Source organism: Leiobunum rupestre, chromosome 8 (assembly GCF_980474605.1).
Source record: "Leiobunum rupestre chromosome 8, qqLeiRupe1.1.hap1, whole genome shotgun sequence".
Classification (NCBI taxonomy): Eukaryota; Metazoa; Arthropoda; class Arachnida; order Opiliones; family Sclerosomatidae; genus Leiobunum; species Leiobunum rupestre.
The window spans coordinates 13,773,961-13,795,082 of NC_143391.1; the positions used below are offsets into that span (position 1 = coordinate 13,773,961).

Below are 21,122 nucleotides of genomic sequence, written 5' to 3' on the forward strand. Positions count from 1 at the left end.
TATGATTTTGGGGGACGGCCCTGACCCTCAAGTGCTATATGTATAAATGTACTTAGTTGGCTATGATTCTGGCTTGATGACGTCCGACCAAAAAGGGCATGATGGGAATTTTACAAAGCCGCAGGTGGCGCCCGATTGTTCCACTCCAGAATACTTCTCTTCTCCAAGATCCGGGAACCGCTGCTACGTTAAGTCACACAGGCTAGACATTGTAAAAACTACCAAAGATAGTAGTATTAATACTAATCTCGAGTGATTTAGCGCGTATAGTCTGTTGATTGGCTGACTTGGCATGTGCCACTTGGTATTCGTCTGCTAGAAATTACTAGAAAAATGACGACCAACCGCCCGTTAAGTGTTTATATCGTCAGTAAAGCAGGTGGATTAATTTATCAACACGATTACAATCCGCCGAAATTAGAAATAGAAAAAACTTTCAGCTATCCATTGGATATTGTTTTAGAAATACAGAATAAAAAGGTCACTGTAGTTTTTGGTCAGAGAGATGAAATCAAGGGTAAGTAAGCCTTGTCTAATTCCAAAGGGCAAAAATTAAACATTTATAAAAATATACATTTTAGTTGGACACACGGTTTTAAGTATAAATGGGATTCCTGTCAATGGACGACAACTAGAGGATGGTAGAGATGTCTTTGAGACTCTAAATAATGAAGAAAACTACCCCATCAACATAAAATTTGGGAGAACAAAACTAAGCACTAACGAGAAAATTGTATTGGCCAGCACATTCCATTCGTAAAAATTTTTAAATTCGATTTTTTAGTTGTCATTACTATGAAGTTTTAAAACTTATCTTATCTTAGACTATTTGCAATTGCAACGCAATTATCTCCCGAACCAAAATCATCTGGCATAAAAGTTTTAGAAGCAGATACATTTAAACTATATTGCTTTCAAACAATAACAGGTTATTTTTGTTTATGCTTTTAATTCTTATCAAGTATATGAATTTTCTTAATCATATCTTTTCTAGGTGTAAAATTTATAATAGTCGCACAACCAAAACATATTGGAATAGAATCTCTACTCCAAAAGATTTATGAATTATACACTGATTACGCCTTAAAGAACCCATTTTATTCCTTGGAAATGCCCATCAGGTAATGTAATTTTTAAAATAGCATATTCTGCTAAAATTAATGTTTATTTATGTAGGTGCGAGTTGTTTGATAATAATTTGCAACCGTTGCTAGAACAAGCAGATAGAACAGGATTTACCAATATGTGAATCGTTTTATTTTTCTAAACCCCAAAAAAATTTAATTTGATTTGTAAAATAAAGTGTGTATATTATTTATTAAAATACAGTTTTGGAAAAATATCCACCACGTATCATTAATATTTTACAGGCATAGCAGGGCTGGAAGCTTGTGACACCGGGGAATACTAAATATAATATAAAATTAAGGACAGTTAGATAATTTATAGAAGTTTTTGACTTACAATAGTCCTAATTCCAAATTGAGATTCATTTTCCATGGGGCTAGTAACCAATGCCGATTTAAGCATGCCAGTTGGTAGTATGGCTAAGAATCGACCCTTATCTGCATCAGATTCGAACATAAAGAACTGGCCTCCTATTACGGGTTCCCTTACTTTTAAACGGCACTTAGGTGTACTGATACCACTCGGACCCTTTTAATAAGCAATTTAACAGTTTTTAACACAAATTTAAAAGATTTAATGTATTATGGCAATGCATACCGCAGAATAAAGTTGGGTCATTCCATCAACAATAGCAATGTAGTTGAAATTGTTGTGTAAATAGACAGCGTGGCTATTTGGCTCGCAAATAACCGTGAAATGTGCTAGAAAAACAAACATTAGGAACAACTGAGCTGATACACATATGAAACAATATTACCATTAAAATATTCTGGTCCCTCCGAACCTAAACCATCTAAGACCAAACGACCATCTGCAGTTTGTAAAATTTGCAAACACCTTCCAGTGGTTCTAGACACCAGCTGAACAACAGTACCACTTTTCATCCATGCCTAAAACAACTTTAAGTTAGATGACAGAAACCAGAGATAAAATGCTAGGTGTTACTTTTGGAGTTTGATCGAGAGCCTTATTTAATGCATTTACACCCGCTTTCGATATATCAACCACAGCCGCGCCGACTCCCTTGCCTAATGTAGTTAATTTACTCATCCAGTCACCCTGTTTTACCATAAAAAGAGATTCAATGGGGACTGCATAGATTTAATAGTTTTAAAGACGAGCAAGCAAGCCAAGGCCCAACAACTTACTCCACGTCCTGGGTTACCGCCTCCAGGAGGAAAGGCAGACATGATTAATTTTAACAATTAAGATACTTAGTTTTTAATGAAAACTATAAGATATTGTTAAACTAATTGAATTTCGGTAAACTGAATTAGGAGATGGAAACGAAAACAGCACTGAAATGTCGTCACCTTCACGCAACCCAAACCACGTGAGAGTGATGTCACTACTGAAACTAAAAGAAAACACCCAAAGACTATATAAGCCATAGAAATAGAAATTAGACTAGAAGCACTGCCCTTTCCGCCAATGCCAAGGGAAACAGGCGAGCTCGAAGGCTGACATTAGGGTGGAATCGCGATGTACGCGCCATCTGACAAACGCATTAAACATTGTCGCCATGGCTACGACGCGAATTTCGAAGAGCAAAAAAAAAGGCGATCCACTACGCATCACGTCGTGCGCAGCGGCTGTCTTTTCGTGTTTAAATTTTTGCGTCTATAAAGCATAATCCGTAAATATGGTTACAAACTGCGCTTTTTCACATTGTAAAGAGAGATCTGGGAAAGAAATAAAATTCTCATTTCATAAGTATGTAATATTATAGTAAATATTTTATAATAATCTCGGAATAAGAGATTTTTTTACACTAAGATTTCCTCTGAGAAATGCTGAATTACTAGGAAAATAGGTTTTAGCGGTAAATTGCGAAAATTGGACTACATCTTCAATTACTTCATATGACTTTGTGTGTAGTAAACATTTTCTGCCGGATGAAATTTACTTTCAAAATAAAAGGCACCATTTGAAAGCAAATGCTGTACCTACACAAGTAAAAATTACCCTATACATTCTGAAATAAAAAACTAACTGAAATATGAATAATTTCTTTATTAAAACAAGAATTTGAAAGAGCTCCCAAAAAATCTATTCCAGAACAAAGCATATTTACATCTTCTAGAGTATGCCAATTTATTGATTTTAGTAATTGTTATTTAGTTTCCCTATTTATCAGAGGTTATTTCAGAAAACTTACGGAAAAAGTGAACTACCGGAAACCACTCAATTTGACTTGACTAAAGCCCCATTTTCATGCTCGCTGGTAGCGGATAAAAATCGTAAAAATTCGCTTCCGCCACTCGCAAGCGTGAAAATAAAGCTAAAATATCTGTTTGAAACAGATCGACGCGGAAAGTGAAAAAGTGTATAGCTGAAGCGGATTTTGACGATTTTTACCCACTACCAGCGAGCATGAAAATGGGGCTTTATACTGATGATAGTTTAAAAGACACTGAAACCAAGATTTTGGAATCTCATGTAGGCATATTTTAAACCACACTGAAATAATTAAAATTTAGTTGAACTGTGATGATTTGTGGTATTTCAAACTTACAATGATTGCGCAAAGTTAACGTGTGACTTTAAGCGTTAAGCTTGTTTTCCACTAGCGCGCGTCATAATGTTATTTTCTTTACGCGCGTAAAAACGTTTGAACGTTTCAAAGCTGAGAAACGCGTCGTTGCGCGCACCAGTGGAAAACAAGGTTTAAGCTTGTTTTCCACTAGCGCGCGTCATAATGTTATTTTCTTTACGCGCGTAAAAACGTTTGAACGTTTCAAAGCTGAGAAACGCATCGTTGCGCGCGCCAGTGGAAAACAAGCTTTACACGGTAGATATAGTAGATTCTTGAGATTTTTATGATTTTACTAAAGCTGTTTAAAGGGCAACGCAAGTGAGCTGGCAAAATGTGTGTAAAGTCAGTAAAGTGCGAAATTTACGGTTGACTCTGCCCGCCTCTGCCAAGGCAGAGTGAGGGGTTGGGGGGGGGGGATGAAAAGCAAGCTGCTTTTTCTTTTTTTGCCAGCTCACTTGCGTTACCCTTTAAATAACTTAATATAATGTCAGATAAACAAAAAAAAGTTTTTAATACGTCGCCTACGATCTGTTTTATGTTATTCCACGTGACCATATTTACTTATTTAGTTTAAATTGTTTCTATGAAATGGCGTGACTATCGCGATTCCACTCTGATGGCAGCCTTCTAGCTGGTACGTCCCCGCCCAATCCAATCGTGCTTCTAGTCTAATTTCTATTTCTATGATATAAGCTTAAGAATTTATATAGTCTTTGGAACCACCATTCATTTGGCTAGACCATTGAGTTGGGAATATGTAACTAGAGATACAATTACGGCTTCAGAAATCGGGGCTTCGTGGGAAAATTCTTTGCTGATTGTAAACTTTATCATTCGGCGGTGGCGCCTTCTATCTTTTTCAAAAAATTATATTTTTGCAAATATCGTTTGCTTATATACTTTTTTGTACGTGTTCACGTGTATGTTAGTGGTAATTTGAATTTAGATATTTAAATTACTGGGAAGAAACTCAAAATAACGTTTAATATTCTGATTATAACAAAAAGTAAATATTGTATTATTCTAACATAACTCCAAACATAACTTTTGGCCTTTGAACAATATCAATTTAGTATTTTCCTAATGCAATCCCTTTTCACCTTCTCATTAATATTCTTCACTATTTTACTGAGTCTTAAGTCGGTTCTGTTTAAAAGTTAATTACGTTAGGGACGGGGAAATTTAAATGATATAGTTCAAATCCACCTCTTGGTCAAACATGTGAACTTTCAAATCTGAGAGAAGTGTTTAATCACGGTCAAATATGATCATGGTTAAAGGGCAGCGCAAGTGAGCTGGCAAAAAAAGAAAAAGCAGCTTGCTTTTCATCCCCCCCAACCCCTCACTCGGCCTTGGCAGAGGCGGGCAGAGTCAACCGTAAATTTCGCACTTTACTGACTTTACACACATTTTGCCAGCTCACTTGCGTTGCCCTTTAAGGCACCTTCGAACCAGCATTTCAATTTTTAAGGTAAGGCGTTTATTTGAGGCCCCTTGATTTTCCAGATTAATGCTTCTTATGCATTTTTCCTTTATTTGAAGAATATTAACAACACTCTCAGATGGATAAATTAACCCTACATGATTCCATAGGATTATAAAGCGTTTCGATGTTAAGCAATAATCATGCTGGCGATATTTATCCTTTCTTCCTGCACCAGCTCAAGCAACATTACCTTAAATATACGCTTAATTTAGAAACTTTCCATTTAATTTTATTTTAATTTTTCCCAGGTTTTTTAATTAGGTTTATATTTCAATTGGACTTTTTGTGTATTCCTTTGCCCCATGCTTTACTATTTTTCAAAAATCTATATTGCACTTTTTGTTGTAATTTTCAAACAACATTATGAAAATATATTTTTGGTATGTTTGTACACAAGCCGGGAACGTCTTAATATTAAATAAATAAAATTTCAAAGTTGGAATTGCATTTTACCTGAGAGTACTCTTATTTTTGCGTTATCACGATAAACAGACTGATCAAAATGAACCCCACAAATCGCGTCTTCCTGTTGTGGACCAGGTGTCGCATCAAGTTGCCTTATAGCCTCAAGCCATTTCTTTACTAAAGTCGGTCTTTTAATTGGGAATCTAAATATTAAATCATTGCTTCTGATAAATCCCTTCTATTCCTTATTTCTTATTATACACTTACTTATGCATTGAACATTTTGGTTTCTACCGGTATTAACACAAACTTTTAACTAAAACATTTCGACCCATTATGGTCCTACGCATTGTAACCTAGGAATATAATACTGCGTATTTCCATCCTCCTAGTTGTAGCCCGGCCACCTGAATTAAAGGGCAACGCAAGTGAGCTGGCAAAAAAAGAAAAAGCAGCTTGCTTTTCATCCCCCCCCCCAACCCCTCACTCAGCCTTGGCAGAGGCGGGCAGAGTCAACCGTAAATTTCGCACTTTACTGACTTTACACACATTTTGACAGCTCACTTGCGTTGCCCTTTAAAGGGGCTCCAAAACAGCCTTGGAAATAACGGTGGTCAGGTGGTCAAAGACCAGTTAATTAATTGCTCAGACCAGTTTATTTATTAAAAATTTGAGGGGTCACTGGTCACCGTGTCCAGTTTATTAATTCGAAATAATAACAAAAAAACAGAAGGTGACCAGTTTAATAATTCCAAATAATAGTAGATGACCTATTAATTTAAGGTTTATATCAATTTTGATTTCCCTATTCACTGGATTTATATGTACAGCGACTCCGCTTACTACCGCCGCGAGCGCACGTCGAGGTTTTATGTAGAGTCCCTTCGCTCGCATCTCTCGAACGAGTCGAACTGTCTAACCCCCCTCTGGCCTCAAACCCTCAATCCTCTAGTCTCGCTTTCCCTGGAGTACGGTAGGCTACCTGGCTACCCGGTAACGGACCGGAGACTCTGGAGTTACGGGGCCTAGAGAAAGAGAGATAATACGGTAAATTACGAGGGTCTTCTAGGCTATGGTAGTAGTCTTAGATGAGATAGTACTATATTGTACTATTCTTGTGGTACTCATAAAATACAGTTAGCTATTTTGAATACATGTAAAGTTAATTTTACCAACATAATCTAACTTCTAAACATGTAGTATAGGTTTTTTTAGGCTTATAAATGACATTAGAACATTTTATATAAGACCAGTTTAATAATTCATAAGCTAGGGGTCACTGGTCATAAGGACCAGTTTAATAATTCATATGCTAGGGGGTCACTGTTCATAAGGACCAGTTTAAAAAAAAACCTTATTTCCAAGGGTGCTACAAAGTTCGGTGGCCAAATGTTTGTAAAGTCAGTAAAGTGTGAAATTTACGGTTGACTCTGCCCGCCTCTGCCAAGGCCGAGTGAGGGGTTGGGGGAAAAGCATGCTCAATTTTTTTTTTGCTACCGATTTTTGGAGCCCCTTTAATGGCTTCAAAAGTCGCTTGATGACTTAGGCCTAAGGTGGTGCCTTGGGTATTAGCCTAGCTGATTATTATTAAACAATTACAATAGCCTATTAAAAATAATATTTTTACATTAATTTACTTTTGTCTAATAAATCACTGTAACTTCGAGAAGCGTTTAGTTTGCTAAGCCTAATTCTCAGTTTAAAATTTTGCGTCAATTTCGCGCGAAACAACGTCAGATGAAAGTAAAATCCACGTAACTAAATACACAAATCAGAATGATATACGTGGATTTTGCTTTCAGGTTTTAATGATTCCCATAGCTAGAGATAGATGGCAACATCGTCGAGCATAGAAATCTCATAGGTAACTAGAATACTGCCGCCTACGGCCGAGCTTGACGCCAGTTCGCCTTGAACCTTCAGCCAATGAGAGGCCGTAGAGTGGTTCCGCCAAGGAGGATAATAATCCTCCTTGGATCCGCTACTATAGCGGGAGATAGGTGACGTCATTCTCTCTGGTGACAATAAATTCTTGGCAGAACCACTCTTTGAGCTCTGATTGGCTGAGATCTGGCTATCGTCTGCCACGGCGTTTGGCCCATTTGCCCGTTACACGGCAGCATTCTAGTTACCTATGAGATTTCTATGTCGTCGAGTGATAACGTTTCAGATTTGAAGCTAAATTTTTGTCCCGCGACATGTAGGAACTAGGATCCTATGATTCACTGCAAGGGAACGACTCATAATTTCGAAAACCACAACCAAGAATACAATTCCCATATCTTCTAATTCCCATTACGTAGAATTCTCATATCTTCGAACCACAACCTCGAATACAAAATTCCCAAATCTCCGAATTGTAGTTTTTTGGGTACGGAAATGCTAATTAATATTCTTAACTCAATGGTGAGGTTGGTTTTCGTTGTAAAGCTCTCTTGCGTAAGTGAATAGGAGAAAGCGTGTTGATTTCAAATAAATGATGAAAAAAGGACTATACAGCCGGCTATGTCTCCCATGGGGTAATCAGGTATTTTAAATTTTTCATACTTTTTGACATAAATTCACTGCCGAAATCCGATTTTAGAACCATAGTACCGCTAGAATGACATAGGCGCGTTCGGGAATCGTGGAATTTCAAGTCAGCACACTCAGCGTCAACTCAATCATTATACGGGTGGTGCCATCTATCACTTTAAAATTGCATTAGTACTATTAATTCAGTTGTATAGGATATAGCTCTCGCCACCAACAAATTAGAGTTCTCACTTTCGAAAAATTTGTTTCGCGGAAGGCAGATTGAAATGGTCATTCCAGCGGTACTATTCCCAATTCAATGTTTAGATTTTAAAACTGCCAAAACTGTATTAGTAAACCACAAAATTCTAAAAATTATGATATAACTTTTAATAAAATAATTTCAGTTTGTATAACAGTTAGGATCTTTTTAAGCTCAAGTCTGTAAAACAAAAAAAAATATAAATAGGCAAAATATTACTATACAACTCTTAAAAAATATGTACAAAACTAAAACATTTTTTTCGTATAAAATCTTAATTATAGCACAAATTGCTCCATTTCTTCATCATTATTCTTTAAATTTTGTCTATAAGTTTGGAATGATTTACTCTTTTTGGACATTAAAGCCAAAGATTCAACATCATCAATGGATTCTAGTAATGGAATGGCGCTTGTTTCTGGAAGTCTTGAATTAAATAAGCCAGAGCTCAAAGATAATACTCCTAATGTTAAATACTGCAAACCAGGAAATACGTCATCCTTAATTTGAATCCAAATAAAATCATATTAAAATTTAAATAACTTTATGGCAATGATTTATTTTTTTAAGTTTTACCAAAATGACAGTAAATGGTGCAAACATTCCTCCTATTCGGGCAGCCATTGCAACTATGCCCATGCCAACATTTCTTTAACATAAAAGGTATTTAAGTCTCAAGTTTATTACGAATACGCTAATATAAATTTTCATACCTAACAGAAGTTGGAAATAATTCAGCTGAATAAATGTATATCACAGCAAAAGATGCAGAAATAAACATCTTTCCAATCAAAGCAAATGCACTTCTTGGACTTAAGAAAACACTGCCTTCTAAATAGAAACAAACATTAATTAAAGACAAGTCACATTAATTTAAAAATTACCTTTTATCCATTGAATTGGGAATAGTACCACTAGAATTACATAGGTGCGTTCGGGAGTCGTAGTTTCGCGAAACAAATTCGGTAATTTCGAGTCACTCATGCATCAGCTCTATCATTATACGGGGGCGCCATCTATTACTTTAAAGGTAAAATATTGGAAATACTCATTTTCATAGGATTTAGTTCCCGACGCTAACAGCGGATGGCACCACCGACAAATGACAGAGTTCTCAATTTTTAAAATGTTTCGCGGAAGGCAGATTGAAACCAGTGGCGTAGCTGAGAGGCCTCCCCCTCCGCCAAAATTTCAATGCCCCCCCCCAAATTTTTTATGGTGAGCAGGTTTGTGTCACTGATTGAAACTGTATTTCAAAGGGGTACTATTCCCAATTCAATGCCTTTTACCATTTGGCAGAAATATTACAGCTAAGCAAGGAAGTGCTGATGCCACCATGAAACTAGTCAAAGTCAAGCGCCTTCCTAATTTCTCCAAAATTAATACGGTTAGGATATAACCTGGAATCTCAATCAAACCAGACATGGCTGTACTTAAATATATATTTCCGCCCAATTTGTTGGATGCAAGAGTCATACCATAGTAGACCAAACTATTGACAAACCTAAATACAATTTTAATTCTTTTAGTTGTATATAAAATAATAATGGTAAGAAAAACTGTAAAAGTACCATGAAAATATCTGAATTATACTCCATTTCCGTAGGATATTATGTTGAAATATGGAATATACATCACTATTAGATTTGTTGGCATGAACTTTTGGCTCTTTCAGTCTCCATTCTTTAGGAAGAAGATTAAAATTACCATTTCTTGATGAAATGTTAACTAGGATACTTTGAGCTTCATTATGGCGGCCTTGCGAAATAAGCCATCTAGGACTCTCAGGTAGCCATCTATTGAAACAAATTTTGATATACCAGTCAGCTTTTTGTGTGATAAACAAAAGTTATACATACATGAATAAGACGAGGTATATTAAGCCAAAGGAAGACGCTAATAGAGAGAAATATCTCCAATTTGGTTGCATAAATGCTATAAATGCGTGAAATGCAATTCCAACTGCAAAAAACACTTGCATGAACACTCCGCATTTGGAACGTTTGGAAGCCCCGACCATTTCGGTACACCACACAAAAGAAACCAAACCAACTCCTGCAGAAGTGAATCCTGAGAGAAATCTGCATAACGTAAATGCTTCAAAAGTGGTTGTAAATGAGCAGTAAGCACTGATAATGAGCAATGCAAGAAGAGTTGAAAACAATATCTTTATCCTTCCAAACAAGTCAGATAAGTATCCAAATATAATTGAGCCAATCAACATTCCAGCCATAAAAAAGGATTGAGTCATGCTCACTTTGAAAGAGTCTGAACAAACTAGATCCCACTAAAAGGTAGAAAAAATATTTGTACGTGAATAAACTGAAAGTAAATATGTTGAGTAAAGTAATATTTAAAATTTTTTTAACCTCAGAGGCAATTGAACTGAAAGACGATTGGTAATATAGTTTTTCACAAGCGCTTACATTTCCAGATGGACAGGAATTAATGAGATAATTTGTATTAGAGGAGTCAAGATGACATTTAAAAAAAGGCTGTATGCCGGTGAATGATATTTGGAGCATTTGTCCACTTAAATAAACTCCACCAACCAAGCCAGCAAATATGAAATATAGTATTTGCTGTATGCCGAATTCACCAATGATTTTGAAAACTTCGTCCACATCAAAAGTAGCGCATTTTTCGAAGTGAATCATCTTGTTGAATGATATCAGATCGTATAGTAGTTGGTACTCAATTAACAGTGCCAAAAGCTGGAAGCCTTGGCTGTTGAAGTGGAATAAAGTAGTACGAATGAATCAAACTCAAGAGTGAAGTGTCGTTTCAAACAAAATTCCATGAGTTTCAATGTGCGAGATAAACTTAAAACCTTAAACTTAAAATAAAATTCAACTATCATTAAAACATATGGAAACAAATGAGCACGTAAATATTGCTTAAAACATATCAGAAAAAGCAGAAAGCATAGCAGACGAAATTAAAAAAAAACTTATCGAAAGCAACGACTGGGCTGAACAAATGACATGTAAGATTGTAAGAGACTAAGAGCAAGTTTTCCAAAATAACAAACAATTCGCGACCGAAAACTATCGATACGCCTTTGGTTCACCATTGAAACCTAGATAGATGGCGGCTAAAGCAGACGCTATTAGTTTTTCCACATTATTATTCATAAATTTGACGTTATAAATAATGATACCTGCATTTTAATATAATTTAAGCATCGCTTTCTTATATTTTGATAAATGTATTTAAGAAAAAAACGTTCTTATGACTTTTTAATTTCTCCACCCTAGCGCAATGTAGTCTATTCAACTCTATGGTGAGACTAGCTCTTAGTACATATTTTAAAGGGCACAAAGGTAGAGTTGACACACTTTTGGGTCTTGTGTCACTTTGGTTAAACAGGTGGCCGGGTCGCACGCGAGCCAACAGCTCCCTACACTCACTATTACAGTTAACCTCTACAAGTCTTAAACCTTGTCTCAAGTGAATTGCTTAAACCTCATTAATTAGTTTTATGAACTAAATACGTCAATTTTAATTTATCCAACTAATTCAGTGAGAAAACGTAAGGGGATTTCTTAACAGCCGTTCTAAAGCTAGATTAATTAATAAACTCTTTGGGTAATGTAACTATGATATTCCATTTGAATATTCACAGGTTAAATAGATTTATTATTGTATGAATAACTTTATTGTAATATAAATTACATTATAAGCGTCGTGAGTAGTATTTAAACTTTGGTTAGAAGTATCGCCGCCTACCGACTGGGATTTAAATCGATTGTGCAAAATTCTCTCGATATAAAAGCTGAACATTTCAGTCAAAGAACTTCCATATTCAAAAGTCGTCTGCTATTTCCTCACACATTTAGTTGACAGGTATTAAAGTAGATGGCGCTCTCTTTTCTAAGTTCGAAGCCTACAGGCCCCTCATTTACGATCTTAAAAAACCTTGGTCCCCGCCCCAGTATAGAAAATACAATGCCATACACATTTATAAAATCTAACTAAAGGCTTTGAATTTACCTGCTTGTCTGATTTTTCAGTTGCCAGAGTGGTTTTGGAATGAGTAGAGCGATAGCTACTTTTTACATTTTCGGCGGCGTATATCACTATCGTAAGCAAAACTTTACGCAGGGGGTCCATAGTGCAAAGAAATACACCCAGAAATATAAATTACAATTTTTTTTATATAACTTCGATTACTCTAAAATTATTAAAAAGGAGTTTGATCTAAATAAAAATTCGTCTGCTGATTTCTATGCTAGGCAGCTAGTCTAGTGTGTCGGAACTTTAGTTCAGCCTTGTGTTAAAAGCTTTTTAAATAGACATTTTTCCTACAGCACCTTATAAAATTCAAAGGCAGGGAATATAGAGATCTAATCAAATCTGCTCCCCGCGAAACAAGTTTTTGAAAATTACGAATGTGCCGTCTCTAAAATGACGAGAAAACGTTATCATATGACCCGTGGCGCCATCCAGTATTTTTGAAAAAAAAATATTTTTGCCGGAAAACGCGTCTTATTTGAACGAACCATTGAGAGATAGACGGCGTCACGGGTAGAATGATAAAGTTTTCTCGTCATTTGGGAGCAGACGGCCATAGATATAGGAAACGTATATAAAGGTCTAGATAAAATATTTCAAAGGGAGTGAATACGGAGGTGACAGCTAGCAGAAACGCGTAATTTCTGCAGGCTATCCTTATAGGGTGCTATCTATCGGTAAGAAAGCTCGTGCTATCGTCGCGAGAGCCATTGTCTCCTGCTTAAAAATTATACTAAAGGTCACCAACAGATGGTGTCTGAAGACTACGGCCTGCGGAAAGGTCAAGCACTTAGTACTAAAATGCTAAGAGAGCTCGCGCTCTTGGTCACGTGCCTTCCTCGGCGTCTGCTAGGTATCAATTCCGTATTTTATGTTAGGCTTAGACGCCCCGAAATTTATCTAGACCTTTATATACATTTCTTATATCTATGGCAGACGGCAGTATTCTTATTTTTTAAAAACTTGTTTCGCTAAATACTGAAATCCGACGTATTGATTGGACCTCTAGATTAATATTCCCAACTCAATGCGCGTGATAGAGAATATCGGTTGTTCGTTATTATTTCAGTGTTAATTTTCTACGTTAAATTTGGCAATCTGTATAAACTTTTGGTTGTTCGTTATTATTTCAGTGTTAATTTTCTACGTTAAATTTGGCAATCTGTATAAACTTTATAAAAATACCTAGTTTTAATTTCTATAGGAGATGTTATAGTCTTTTTTTACTTAGGGTATATTGGGTAAGTCGTGAATATTACAGTGATATTCTTTAGGAAAGTGAAAATTTTACAAGCCAATATTCCTTAAGTTGCGTTGGGTAAAGATAACGTGTGATACAGTACCGGTTGGTCTTACGTTAATATTTCAGTAATAAGTGTTTGAATTGTTTATGTTATATTTGGGTATGAATAATTCCAGTTATTCAAAGCAGTTCAGTTAAACAACAACTAGTATTCGTCAGGATGAAATGTATCTATTTTATACTACAGCGGGATACACGACGAGAAAATAGTAAGCGGGTTTGATGGGATTTTTAAATTGCTGTAGCATCGTTCAATCTCTTTTTTCTTCTTCGTGTATCTCGCTTTATATCTAAAGAGAGTACGCAAATGCTTCACTCACTATAACTAGACGAAGAACCGTTTTCGCCATTGAATTGGAATTTGGGAATAGTACCGCTAGAATGACATAGGCGCGTTCGGTAGTCGTGGTTTCGCGAAATATAATATATAATAATTTTAATAAAACATTTAAATTGGAATCTACCGTAATAATCCAAACTTAGACGACTTGGTAAATTTCATTTACCTCCCCCCCCAAACGTACTCTCTTCGGTACGCCCCTGAAACCTGGTGGCAGAAGTGAGAAATTCGTTGACATGGAAATTCATACTCCCTTTAAATAAGAACCATAAAACAAAACGTAGCATACCGGTACACTCTTAATGACAATAGCAATTGAAAACTAACTCCCTCTAGGGTGTAATCATATATATTTAACGAAATTAGGGCAAAGCCAACGGAAGGGAAAAAAACGTGGTAGTGAGAGTCTTCCGAAAGAAAAGTCGATGCCGGATCATTATATTAGTTTTTCCTTAAAGGCCAGTGCTCTAACGAATCAGTGTTCTTTCGAAGGAGCAGCGCTTCGTAATTTGTAGTGGGAGAAGGGTTAAATAGCGCCAATGAGGTTCAACCTCCTCCACGGTCGAAAGTCCCGTTATCCATAAACGATTCGGAGGAGAAGAGGAGACAGTGTTGCTCGGTACGCGGCGGCGACAACGAGAAGGAAACATCATTGACAGTCACCGGGTATTGTGAGGGAAGACAAGAGACAGTTACTCTCGAGTCTCAAATCTCGCCTCGCCCTCGAGCCTCTAAACCCACGGAACGAGCGAGGCGCTGCTTCGCTTATTTTAGTCCGAGGAGGGGGAGGTAAGAAAGAGGGATGCTGGATGAGATATAGGAAAAACTTGGCTCCAACCGATGTGTTTCGAAGACCCTGAGAGAGAACGAGCAAAGTCTGCCTACTACTACCGCATTTAGAATAATATAGGCGTTTTTCGACAACGCAAAAGACGAAAACTACGCTTTAAACAGGTACGAATTGAAATTTCTAGTCCTAAAGTATTCTAAATTACGATTAAAGTTGGCATTTTTGAAATAAACGAACTACGCGTTAGTTATCAATCCACTTTGAGATTAGGACTTTCCACGTTACAGGTGTTTCTCCCCGAGGCACGAAAGCGTTGCCGAAAAAGTTTTATTCCCCCATCTTTTTTATGGCGGGGTTGAGGCCCTAGTTTTATATCTAACTATAGAACTACAACACAATACGTAATAGTATAGGACACTGTGACGCGAAAGCGCCCGAAGCGAAAATATGGCAAAGTAACGACCGACAATTATAACACGTCGAAGTTTGAAAATAAGCCTTGGTGTAAATTTAGTTAGGTCTCGATTAAAACTTTCCTCTTTGGAAGTTAGCAATACGTGTATTTCCAGTTTTATTTTTTGGCAAGACGTAAAATTTTGTCTCTCTTTTCTACACATACGCGCTAAACCTTATTCGGATATGGTAAACAACTTGATTCGCGCGTGAACAGGACAGGGCGGGGGGAGAAGAGTGATCGGCGTTTTAAAAGGCCCCCCAATCTTTTTAACAATACACGTCTCGTCTGATCGGCATACCGCGTTGAAACCGTATAAAATAAAACTACAACAGACGAGATGCGGAGGGAAAATAGGTCCTATTCCGTAAGACCCAGACTGAGAAAGGTCAAATACGGGGAGGGCGATTGTGTTAAAGAAGGGGATTATTGAACTGCTCCAAAAAATCACCGATCCCGACGCGAGATTGAGTAGATAAGTTTTTCGTTGTTTACTTTCTACGTTTAATACGCGAATACATATTTTTCAAATATTTTTGCGGTTACCAGCGAGAGGCCCGTGGACTTATCTGATGTACCTTAGAACATGGCACGCGTGAATGTGGGAAATGTAAAAAAATAATAATGAAAACCATTACGGTAGTCGGTAGCTGGGGGCTTAACGGTTTTTTCTTTACGCCTAATTTGTAGGTAGGACGTGCTTTTTGAAAGGTTTTTCTTTCGCCAGCATTGGTGGTCGGGTAATGACGGCTTCTTAAAACCATGAGGTGATACTGTAAGAAAAACTATTACATCATTCTAAATCATTTTGTTTCGGAGCGCAAAAAATATATGACGCTTTTGAAAAGGCATCAGTTTTCCGTTCGTAATGTATAATATTATCAGTCGCATCACGACGAAATATTGTCTCTCGTTTCGGCAAAAGACATTTTAATACACAATACTTGTCACGTAACACGATAATTATTAGTTAGCGAGGTATAAGGAGATGAATTGTATGGTTTCTATAAAGTTCGCTTCCTGGGTGTTATCCTTTTTTTAAAAAAATGTAAGGGTATAATAAGAAAGGGGCTTAGGTAACTCGAAAGCGCGTCCAAACATATTTTATACTATCTCAAATTTCTTTTCCTCCATTGTTTCATATTGGCCCAACTCGTTTCCTCGCCCTCCCTCGGAGAGAGAAAGAGGGTTTTGGAGTGGCATATTATTTAGCCGTTTTAGAAAAGCCATTTCTTCATTTTGTTAGTTTTATTGATATTTTTATTTCAACTTATGGAGAATTAATATGTTGACGAGATTTATAGCGTTGTTCCCAATACTCCTCCTGCCCGATGAGTTAACTCTCTCCCCCCCCCCAAACATTGTTTCCCCCAGTACTGACAAGGATACATCCCGAGGTGTTTATCCTCAATTTTTTTCAAACTCTGGGGTTAAGTAGACCCTTACGATTTTACCGAAATATTATCAATTTTACCCAATTGTTTGGCCAAAATTTTAATTTCTTAATTTTTTGAAACCGTGATTTTCCCATGCTATTTTACGTAGATAAAGTTTAAACTTGAGTTGTGAAAAACATTTTTTGTTGCCATGGCAAAACGAATGGCCATTGAAACGTTTTAATTTAGGAGCTTTCGAGGTACATGAAGGTCTACTTAATCTCCGAGCTTGAAACACCTCGGGATGTCGTTTTTCCTTCCCCCTCTAATTATAAATAAATATATTCTTGGTTCTACCCGTATCTGTTATTTATGGTTTTTTATTTGCAAATGTACGTCGATTTTCCATACATTTTATACCCTTAGCCGTAATATTTAGCCCAGATAAAGCGATACTATAACAGGTTAACGATACGGTGGTTTGTAGATAGTTAAAGTGTGTTTGAGAACAAAGTTCGACGAGGGATTTGGAGAGATATTCTTTCGGAATATAGTAATCATTTTAATTTACACTTTCAGATCGCACGAGGGACCTGTTTGCTTCGATACGAAATCGAATCCATCAACAATGTAAATGCGAAGGCCAAGAACGTATACACTTCCGCATCTTAGGAAGTAGAGTTAATTATAAAAGATAATGTCGCGATTACAGTTCGGAGCTTTCACGTTCCGTTTACCAATGTTTTTGTTACTGGCGTTGGTCGCGAGTAACGCGAGACTATCGTATTCCATAGGTGAAAGGGTGGAAACGAACGCGTGCGTTTTGGGGGAGGCGCCCATGTACTGCACTTGCGACAGCCACCTTCCTAACGAAGCCCACATCGTTTCCTGCGTGTTCATGTCCCGAACAACCCCGGGTGACCCGGTGTGGGTCAGTTTCGAGAATCAAAAAGGGATCGTCGACTTGACCTTGACCGCCCTGTTAGACGCCAGATTGACTTTTTTGCCATCGAACGCTCTCAGACAAATGGCCAACCTGACGGTTCTGACGGTCAAGGAATTTAACATCGACAATCTTTGGCCTTATTCGTTCGAAAACATGACCTCCCTAAGAAACATTTCGATGGACGACTGCGGGATAAACGCCTTGGAACGTTACGCCATAGCGTTTCTACCGAAATTGACGATGATTTCTCTAGCTAACAATAAATTAACCAGAATACCCGTCGACTCTTTATACCGACTACCGAAACTGAAAAATCTTCATCTGGAACGTAACGAGATTATAACGATAGACGAATTAGTATTCGTGGACATGCCGATGCTAGAGGAGCTGACATTATACGACAACTGGATCGACCGAATCACGCCCAAGACGTTCGTCGGACTAACTAGTCTCCAAAGGCTCTACCTATACAGCAATAAACTCTATCGACTGGTCGATGGAGTTTTCAGCGGGGCACCTCAATTGAAAGAACTTGATCTTAGAAATAACCTTATCGAAATGGTCAATCCTCACGCCTTCGACGGATTGAATAACTTGACCAGTCTGTTGCTGAATAACAATCGAATTAGGACCCTGCCGAAGCACGTGTTCAAAGGCGCTCCCAACCTGAGGGTCGTAGATTTGACGAACAATGACCTTATCGTGTTACAACAAGCGCTTCTGCGGCCACTTAGACAAAGTTACTCCGACCATTTCGTAATATTTGTCAAAGGTAAGATGCTTTATTAGTAGATTGAACCCTCCTCTTCCCTAACTTTGAAACCTAACGTCAACGAATCATTTTTTATATATCATAGAGAGCTAGAATAGTTAAAGGGAAAAACGTATTATACAATTAGAGTTTTAATTATCCCCTATATTTTGATTAAGGTAATTAGTGGCGGACGGAAAAAGGCAGCGGCAGAGACGAGTCTATTTCGACCGAGACTCTTTAATTGACAGCGTTTCCACGAGGATCACTGACATTTCTATTTCGCAGAGGGAAAGCAAAACGGGGAGCGACGTGTTTTCAAAAGGAAATACCCCGCGTGATGGATGGTCGCTAGCACTAGCTAGAAGTGTGTGTGCGAGAGAGAGAAAGCGCTTGGGGGAAATGGCCGTAGCGTTGTTTTGACTACGCGCAAAACACTCCAACAATTCCTCATCCTTCTCTTTCTCCATTACGCACCTCGGGTGAATAGTTAAACGCGGAAGTCGTGCTGGTTTCGAGTAGTGATTTTTCCCCAAACCTCCCCAAATATAGAGATCTATAGGGGTGGAGCTCTAATTTGATTTATCGAGTTCCGCTCGTTTAATAATACCATAAATTGCCTAAATTGGTCTCCGTCGGTTATGGGACAGATTTAACCACTTTCGGAACTGTAATAATAGTACGTGCCTTTCCGCCGAGAGCCTGCCCACGGAAAGTAGGAGTCAATTTATCACAAAGGAAAACTTTTTCCGAATAAAATAATGTCGCCGTTCCGAAAATTAGTCATATCTGCGTGGGCGTTTTACGATGGCAGATACTTTACCACCCACCCACCGACAAAAATTTATTACGTGGCGCCTAGCTATAATGAAATTAAAGAAAAGATACCGGTAGTGTTGCGTTTTGACATCTTGAATATGAGTTATACCCGTACCTCCTACTATGACATAATATTGTAGGCGGTGAAATAACAAAGGAGGAAGAAAAAAAACTAAAACACTTTCTTTTGGTTTTTTACTAGATAACCCGTTGGTCTGCACTTGCGACCTTCTGTGGATCAACGAATACGTCACAACCGTCAAGAGTTTCCTCTTCCGAAAGGAGCTCAACCATTTGAAATGCCATTTAAATAATTCCACCCAGAAGATTGTGAAAACAACGCCGATCGACTTGTCGTGTTCGGAGACGGCCCTAACGACTAAAGTCACTTCCAAAAATAAGAAATCCAAGCAAAAATTACTACCTAGCACCAATTCGTATCTCGTAACAACAACGGCATTTTCGGAAGACAACCCGGAAGAAGCACCCCACCACGAAATTGTCTGGCCATCGCCGGATCCCGACCCCAAAATCAATAACAAACAAGAGGACGGGGACGAAATAGAACCGGTTCAAACGGAAGTTTACAAATCCCCCGAATCGAAAGTGACAGAAAATCCAAATTTCGCCGAAGCTAAAGCCAAAGATTTGGATGACAACGGCGGCCAAATGATAAACGTTAACGTATTATTGACCTTCCAATGCGTTGGGATAATCTACCTATTCCATAAGACGCTTTTCACTAGCGTTTAGATAATAATATTTGTAAAAAACTCAAACTGTAACTGCTGGTAGCTCTAAGTATAAACTATTTGAGGGAGTTCAAATTCTCGATTATACGGGCGGACACGGGGTCGATTCCTTTATCACCCTCCAAAACCATGTTGAGCGTTGGAGACAACGTTATCTTATTATTGTTTAAAATTATAATCTTAGAACCTAACGTGTTTTAAGTTCCTGCTATAGTTCCACGATGTTTATCTTATTTTTTTCTTCTTCGAGATAAACGAGAGACTAAATCAACATCCGTTTTTGAAACGAACGTTTTGGTTGGGCAAAAGGTGATGCGAGGATCATTCTTATCCAAGGACGAAGTACTTGTTAAATTTAACAATGAGTGATTTCGTGGGAGTCGTATTATACGTTCGTACGAGTGTGCCAAAGATATTATACGGTTTTCTTTAAGAAAGAACCGAGAACTTTTGAGGATAAATATTTTGAACTTTTACGTTTTTTACGTACTTGACTGTAGCGAGGAAGAGTGACTTTCTGAAGTGGGGCCAAAGTATTAAGATTAGAAGAATGTACGGGAATATCACTGATTTTCTAAAGACTAAATCGCCTTAAAGACTCGATTATACTTTAAGAATTGTATAAATTATGTTAAAATATCAACTTGTTACGAATCTTTCATCATTATCTCACTTATGACAATACTTACGCTGTCTACGAGAGTTTAGAAGTTAATTTTCGGGTTAAAACCCGAGATAACTCGCAGAAACTCTCCTAACGGGAACACTCATCCTCTCTCGTTTTGCATTAAATTAACTCTATCAGACTTTCAACATTAAACTATAATTAAAATTACGTTTTCCGCGAAAATTCCGGTACTAACGATATTGTTGTAATTATTATCGCATTTTGTTGCGAGAGTATTTTGACGTGTTGAATAAATCATTAAAACTATTCCGATTGCAAAATGGCCTATCGTCATTTTAACACTTTCATTATGACACTTAATAAAGTCATTCCAAGTACGTATAAATATTGCGAGATAATTCGGTCTTTATCCCATATGGTATATCAAAAGGGGGGAAATCTTAGATCTTGGCGTTGTACGTATAATACATGTAGGTCGTTAATAATTCGAAACAGCTGTACACTTAAACAAACAGACTCGCGAACTCTCTCGAATTTAATATTATATAACTACAAACGCCTTCGAGTTGCGCAAAATAGTCGCTAGTCCTTTCTGCCGAATACTAATCTAGCCCGCTA

At 37.5% G+C, this 21,122-nt stretch overlaps 4 protein-coding genes across 5 annotated transcripts; 2 read left to right on the forward strand and 2 right to left on the reverse strand.

Moving 5' to 3' along the window:
• Positions 1-309: 309 nt before the first annotated feature.
• Positions 310-1,335, forward strand: Trs23 (trafficking protein particle complex subunit 4-like protein Trs23). Its single transcript, XM_090155500.1, has 5 exons — positions 310-517; positions 582-756; positions 825-928; positions 995-1,121; positions 1,177-1,335. The coding sequence occupies exons 1-5, from the start codon at positions 334-336 to the stop codon at positions 1,247-1,249; spliced, it is 663 nt and encodes a 220-aa protein (XP_090011626.1). The 5' UTR covers positions 310-333; the 3' UTR covers positions 1,250-1,335.
• LOC149932460 (uncharacterized) lies at positions 1,111-2,494 on the reverse strand. The gene is made up of 6 exons (XM_090155501.1): positions 2,277-2,494; positions 2,074-2,187; positions 1,886-2,018; positions 1,726-1,829; positions 1,465-1,656; positions 1,111-1,407 (listed from the first exon to the last, which is right to left on the reverse strand). The coding sequence occupies exons 1-6, from the start codon at positions 2,316-2,318 to the stop codon at positions 1,357-1,359; spliced, it is 636 nt and encodes a 211-aa protein (XP_090011627.1). The 5' UTR covers positions 2,319-2,494; the 3' UTR covers positions 1,111-1,356.
• Positions 2,495-8,465: 5,971 nt separating this feature from the next.
• Positions 8,466-11,146, reverse strand: LOC149932461 (solute carrier family 22 member 15-like). Of its 2 annotated transcripts, none has more exons than XM_090155352.1 (7): positions 10,701-11,146; positions 10,191-10,618; positions 9,903-10,127; positions 9,621-9,835; positions 9,045-9,159; positions 8,908-8,980; positions 8,466-8,831 (listed from the first exon to the last, which is right to left on the reverse strand). In XM_090155352.1, the coding sequence occupies exons 1-7, from the start codon at positions 10,986-10,988 to the stop codon at positions 8,610-8,612; spliced, it is 1,566 nt and encodes a 521-aa protein (XP_090011478.1). In that variant the 5' UTR covers positions 10,989-11,146; the 3' UTR covers positions 8,466-8,609. The 2 variants fall into 2 exon arrangements, with proteins under 2 accessions (XP_090011478.1, XP_090011477.1); XM_090155351.1 differs by having other exon boundaries at positions 8,468-8,831; positions 9,045-9,162; positions 10,701-11,145.
• Positions 11,147-14,300: 3,154 nt separating this feature from the next.
• Positions 14,301-20,824, forward strand: LOC149932462 (uncharacterized). Its single transcript, XM_090156418.1, has 3 exons — positions 14,301-14,942; positions 17,188-18,326; positions 19,327-20,824. Exons 2-3 carry the CDS (start codon positions 17,306-17,308, stop codon positions 19,875-19,877), a joined length of 1,572 nt encoding a protein of 523 aa, XP_090012544.1. The 5' UTR covers positions 14,301-14,942; positions 17,188-17,305; the 3' UTR covers positions 19,878-20,824.
• Positions 20,825-21,122: the final 298 nt, after the last annotated feature.

Bases quoted from the DNA above. Each gene is read 5' to 3' on its own strand.
- Trs23 (XM_090155500.1), top strand. From the start codon at position 334: ATGACGACCAACCGCCCGTTAAGTGTTTATATCGTCAGTAAAGCAGGT. The intron at 518-581 runs GTAAGTAAGCCT...TATACATTTTAG, and splicing joins TCAGAGAGATGAAATCAAGG to TTGGACACACGGTTTTAAGT. The intron at 1,122-1,176 runs GTAATGTAATTT...TTATTTATGTAG, and splicing joins TCCTTGGAAATGCCCATCAG to GTGCGAGTTGTTTGATAATA.
- LOC149932460 (XM_090155501.1), bottom strand. From the start codon at position 2,318: ATGTCTGCCTTTCCTCCTGGAGGCGGTAACCCAGGACGTGGA. The intron at 1,657-1,725 runs GTATGCATTGCC...GCTTATTAAAAG, and splicing joins TGACCCAACTTTATTCTGCG to GGTCCGAGTGGTATCAGTAC. The intron at 1,408-1,464 runs GTAAGTCAAAAA...TATTATATTTAG, and splicing joins AATTTGGAATTAGGACTATT to TATTCCCCGGTGTCACAAGC.
- LOC149932461 (XM_090155351.1), bottom strand. From the start codon at position 10,988: ATGATTCACTTCGAAAAATGCGCTACTTTTGATGTGGACGAAGTTTTC. The intron at 10,619-10,700 runs GTTAAAAAAATT...TCTACCTTTTAG, and splicing joins TCAGTTCAATTGCCTCTGAG to TGGGATCTAGTTTGTTCAGA. The intron at 9,163-9,620 runs GTAAAAGGCATT...GTTTCTATTTAG, and splicing joins TGTAATATTTCTGCCAAATG to AAGGCAGTGTTTTCTTAAGT.
- LOC149932462 (XM_090156418.1), top strand. From the start codon at position 17,306: ATGTCGCGATTACAGTTCGGAGCTTTCACGTTCCGTTTACCAATGTTT. The intron at 18,327-19,326 runs GTAAGATGCTTT...GTTTTTTACTAG, and splicing joins TTTCGTAATATTTGTCAAAG to ATAACCCGTTGGTCTGCACT.